At 52.7% G+C, this 5,256-nt stretch overlaps 1 protein-coding gene across 1 annotated transcript; it reads right to left on the reverse strand.

Annotated features, from left to right (window-relative positions):
- Positions 1–1,263: 1,263 nt before the first annotated feature.
- Positions 1,264–4,595, reverse strand: ZSCAN5B (zinc finger and SCAN domain containing 5B; the record flags this gene model as incomplete). Its single annotated transcript, XM_084906849.1, is given in 5 exon segments — positions 1,264–1,533; positions 1,535–2,016; positions 2,546–2,705; positions 3,374–3,556; positions 4,212–4,595. Coding segments are annotated over 5 exon segments (1,479 nt in total).
- Between the last annotated feature and the right edge of the window lie 661 nt (positions 4,596–5,256).

Below are 5,256 nucleotides of genomic sequence, written 5' to 3' on the forward strand. Positions count from 1 at the left end.
AGGGTATTTGGGGGTGGGCAGTGGGGGCTGAGGGCTCGAGGAAGAGCTGTGAGGAGGGGCCCGGCTGGGGGCCTGGGTGACTCCGGTGGCGCTGGCGGGAGTCCCAGGCTGCTGTGAGTGTGTCTTCACTGTTGTCCTGCGTAGCTTCTGACTCTGACTAGCATAGGAACTGACCAATCAGAACCATAGGTGGGTGCTGGCTGCCTAGGAGGCGGAGCTTCTGATGCTGACTGGCATAGGAACTGACCAATGGGAAACAAAAGTGGGTGCTGTGGGGAGCCAATGGTTGCCTAGGAGGCGGAGCTTCTGATGCTGACTGGCATAGGAACCGACCAATAAGAACCAAATCTGGGTGCTGTGATGAGCCAATGGCTGCCTAGGAGGTGGAGTTTTTGAGGCTGACTGGCATAGGAACTGACCAATCAGAACCAAATTGGCCAGCAGAGGAGGGCAGTTGGGGGCAACCTCAGGCCTGCAGGAGAGGGCAGTTAGGTGTGATCAGGCTGGCAGGCAGAAGCAGTTAGGGGTAATCAGGCAGGCAGGCAGGTGAGCAGCTAGGAGCCAGTGGTCCCAGATTGTGAGAGGGATATCTGACTGCCAGTTTTAGGTCCCATCCCTGGGATCAGACCTAAAATGGCAGTCAGACATCCTACAAAAGGTCCCTAATTGGAGAGGGTGCACACTAAGTTGAGGGAATCCCCCTCTGTGCATGAATTTTGTGCACCCAGCCTCTAGTATATAAATATTTGGCTCAATCGATAAAGTATCTGCCTGCTGAATCAAGGGTCCCAGGTTGGTTCTGGTCAAGGGCATGTACCTTGGTGGCAGGCACATCCCCAGGAGGGGTGTGCAGGAGGCAGCTGATCGATGTTTCTCACCAATGTTTCAAACTATCTCTCTTTCTCTCTGTAAAAAAACAAAAACAAAAAAAAGCAAACCAATAAAATATATTTAAATATATATATATATTTACAAAATAAAAAATATGGTGTATCAGACATCCACATTGCACTGGGTATTCTGTAGGGAGTCTGGCCACTCTCCTGGGAGCTCCCTATTTTACAAGGAAACAAAGGACAACAGGAGGACATACAAAAGATAATCATGAGATATTTATTGAAAAAAAAGGTAGCAAGACCGACACAGGATATGGGGCCAATAGGGAACATGAGTGATCATTGGAGGATCCCAACCCTAATCCATAGCACCCCCTGTGTCTAAGTGTTCATGGACCATTTCTGCACCCGTTCCTGTCCTTCTGGGTCAGCAGGGACATGGAGCCTCCGGATTGCCTGGTTGACATGCCCTTTGGTGGCGTTGAAACGTCTCCAGCTGGCGGAAGGCCCCATTGCACCGGGGGCACCGGTAGGGCCTCAGGCCCGAGAGGGGCCACATGTGGACATTGAGGTTCTCTCTGTGGCTGACCTTCTGGTGGCAGACGTCCCACTGGTACAGCCTCTCCTGGGTGTGGACCCGCTGGGGGCCACGCAGCCTGGACTCCTGGCTGAACCTCTCTTTGCGGACGGTAAAAGCGGATCGGCTTCTGGCCCTTGTGAGTCCGATGGTGGACCCTCAGGTCCCAGGCCTGAGGGAATCTCTTGGGACAGAAAAGGCATTGGAAGAACCTCTCTCCCGTGTGTGTCCTCAGGTGAAGGTCTAACTGGGATTTATTACTGAACCTCTCGTGGCAGTCCTCACACTCGGGTTCTGTGACAACAGGTTGACCAGCTGGCTCCACGGTGTTTGATGCACCGACTGAATCGGACCCGTGCTGTCCTACAGCTTGTCCTTGGCCCAATGGCACGGCTGCTTCCTGAGGCCCCGCTTGGACGGTGGGAGTGTTCCCCCTTTTTCTCTTGGGGGCAGCTCTTGGATGCCGAGGACCTCTCCTCTTCTGACGCTGAGTCAGGGCCCGTGTCTCTGGGACGTGGGCGGGAGGTCCGTCTGCAGCATCCACACATTCAAGGCCGATTCCTTCTTGGGGGCTCTGCTCCCCCTCTGTCATCGCCGTACCTCCTGAAAGAGAGGGTTCAATGCACAACATGAATAAAAGCAGTGTCAGCCCAGCTCGGGGACTGAGCACCCACCCAGCAGCCAAGAGGTCGCCAGCTCCACTCCCTGTCGGGGCACGTGCCCCGGGTGTGGGGCTCCGTCCATGGAGGGTGCCATGCAGGAGGCAGCCAATCCATGATTTCCTCTCTCATCCATGTTTCTCTCTCTCTCTATCTCCTCTGCACTCTCTCTAACAATTATATATATATATATATATATATATATATATATATATATATATATGAGAGAGAGAGAGAGAGAGAACACTTCTAACACTAGCAAAAGCCTCCAAACCAAAGCTGATAGTGCTTGAGAAATTCCCATCAACAAACAAACCCGAGAGACTAGTCCTTAGAACACCAGGGTGTCTGTAGTGGACAAGGCTTGGCATGGAGAGCCACCTGCCCCCCATAGAGGACCAGGCTGCCTGTCCACTCGGATCCCCAGCACAGGGACCATCCATAATCGCTCTGAACTCCCGCTCTGTACTCACTGGGACTGCTGGGAAGCAGAGCCACTGGAGCTGTGAGAACCGCTGCCTCTTCCTCTTCTTCCATCACGTTCTCCTCCAACTCCTCCAATCTCTCCGCGGGCCTCACACCCCGCGGGTCACTGTTCTTGGGAATGGTCTCCGGCAGGAGGACTTGCTGCCTCTGACAATGGGCGAACAAGGGTGGTTAGACGTGTCTGAAACCAGGAGTGGGAAGCTCTGTCCCTCCTTCCCCCATCCCGATGGTCGGCAAACTGCGGCTCATGAGCTTCATGCAGCTCTTTGGCCCCATGAGCTTTTAGCAAAGGCCAGCTTAGGAGTGCCCTGATTAAGTTGATCACAAAGGACCCACATATAGTTTAAGTTTAAAAAATTTGGCTCTCAAAAGCAATGTCAATCGTTGTCCTCTTGATACTTGGCTCTGTTGACTCATGAGTTTGCCATCCAGTGCCCCATCTGGTCCATCTCCCTGACCTGGACCCCAGGTTACCTAACACCACAGTTTTGGGGCTCTGTGTAGACTTCCTGGGGGTCCAAACCCATCACCCCCAACTCCCAATTCTGGACCCGGCCCTCCCCACTCCTCGCCCTGGTAATGCCCAAAGGATCAGTAGATTTCTACTGGTCTGTGGACCAAGCACAGAGGTCAGGGACTCTTGACGGTCCACGTTGGTTCAGAAATGCCCATGAACTGAACGCTTCCCCTCGATGCATTCCAGGGTCCCTTTCTAGCCTGTGTCCAAATTCCCAAATGCCATGGCAGCTACAGGCTGCACGAACCCTTGAACCCGCTCCCACCTGTCCCCACAGATCAGGGCGTCACACACTCACCTGTCCCCAGGCCACGTCACTGGCTCCTGGCTGGTTTCCCCACTCTCCGAGGACCTCCAGACTGTTGTCAGGATGTGCCCCCGCCTCACTGATGGGGGTTGAAGACTTCATAGACAAGTCCAGCGCCAGGTCTTCCTCCGAATTCTCCAGAAGATATTCCCGCCCTTGGATGGTGAGCACCCTCTGTGGGGAGGAAATAAAGAGAATGAGACCCAGAAGGCACCCTCCTCCTTGCCTGTGTCCTCCTCACACTCACACTTTCCCTCTGTCTCCCTTCCCCATTCTCTCTCTAAAAAAGGAAGTCTTTCAATCATCCGCCCACATGGTGGCAACCAAACATGTCTCCCAACATTGCCACAGGCTCCCTGGAGAGCACAGGCACCATCCCTCCACCTGGTCCGTGCCTCAGTTTCCTCACCCAGGAGGCAGAACCAACAAGTCTACCTCCTGGGGTTATTCTGAGGTCATTAGAAATGTATGGTTCAGGATGGAAGATCACATGTCAGAAGATGTCCATCTAAGGCATGCTCATGTGCCCTGGGCGCAGAGGCTCAGTGGTTGGGTATCTACCTATGAACCAGGAGGTCACAGCTCGATTCCCAAACAGGGCATACCACCGGTTGCGGACTTGATCCTGAATGGGCTGGTGGGGGTGTGCAGGAGGCAGCCAATCAGTGATTCTCTCTCATCATTGATGTTTCTCTGGCTCTGTCTCCTCATCCCTCTCTGAAGTCAACAAAAATATATTTAAAACATAAAAAACACAGAACATTGAAGAACGCTACCCTGTACATTGAGTGGCCTCCCTTGCCCTGCCCATCCTGAAGGTCCCACTCACCCATTTCCTGGGTTTCTCCTTCTTCCTCAGCAAGGCCTCCAGCTCCTCACAGCTCTGCACCTTCCTCTCCCTGACCAGGACCTGCAGCTCCAGGGGCATGCAGGTCATGAACTTCTCCAGCACCAGCTGGTCCAGGATCTGCTGCGTGGAGCGCATGTCCGGCCTCATCCACAGGTTGAGAGACTCCTTAATTGTGTGCAAGCTCTGGAGGGGGTCAGAGCCCTCCGAGGGCTGGAATTTTCTGAAGTGCACATGCCACCACTCGGAGTCCTCATACTGTCTCTCCGTGAGGCGTCCCTGGGGCCATCCTGTCGGTGGCAGCGCCCAGCCCAGGCTTCCCTGTGTGCTCTCAGGACCACCTGAGAACACTTGGAATGTAGCCATCGTCACTGGAAAGGTCTTCAATGGGACTGGAGGGAACCTCTCCTGAAGTCAGCTCCTGAGGGAGAGCGAAAGAAGGGACAAACGAGGTAACAGATCCACAGTCCTGTGGGAAGAGAGGAGAGAATTTGGTGAGTTGGAGTGTTTACCCGCCCAATACGAAACACCCTTCATACCGGTCCCATATTTAATGCCACAGAGGTTAACCCATAGTATTTTTCTTTTTTTAAAAACACACAAACATGTTTTTATTGATTATAGAGAGTAAAGGAAAGGAAGAGAGAGATAGAAACATTAATTAATGTTTCTCATTAATGCACTCATAATGATGAGTGAATCATTGATCAGCTGCTTCCTGCACTTCCCACTGGGGATGTGCCTGCAACCAAGGTACATGCCCTTGACAGGAATCAAACCTGAGACCCTTCAGTCCTCAAGCTTACGCCCTATCCACTGAGCCAAACCGGTTTCAGCTAGTATTCTTCTTTTAAAAAAATATTTCATTTTATTGATTTTAGAGAGAGAGAAATGAAGAGGTGAGAGAGAGGGAGAAACATCAATCAGCTAACACCTGTACTCCCCCAATGGGGAATGGAGCTTGAAAGCTGGGCATGTGCCTGACCAGGAAACCATGCAGTGACCTGTAGGCTCATGGGTCGACACT

The sequence above is a fragment of the Pipistrellus hanaki genome (genome assembly GCF_964339955.1).
Source record: "Pipistrellus hanaki genome assembly, chromosome: 15".
In the NCBI taxonomy this organism is placed as follows: Eukaryota; Metazoa; Chordata; class Mammalia; order Chiroptera; family Vespertilionidae; genus Pipistrellus; species Pipistrellus hanaki.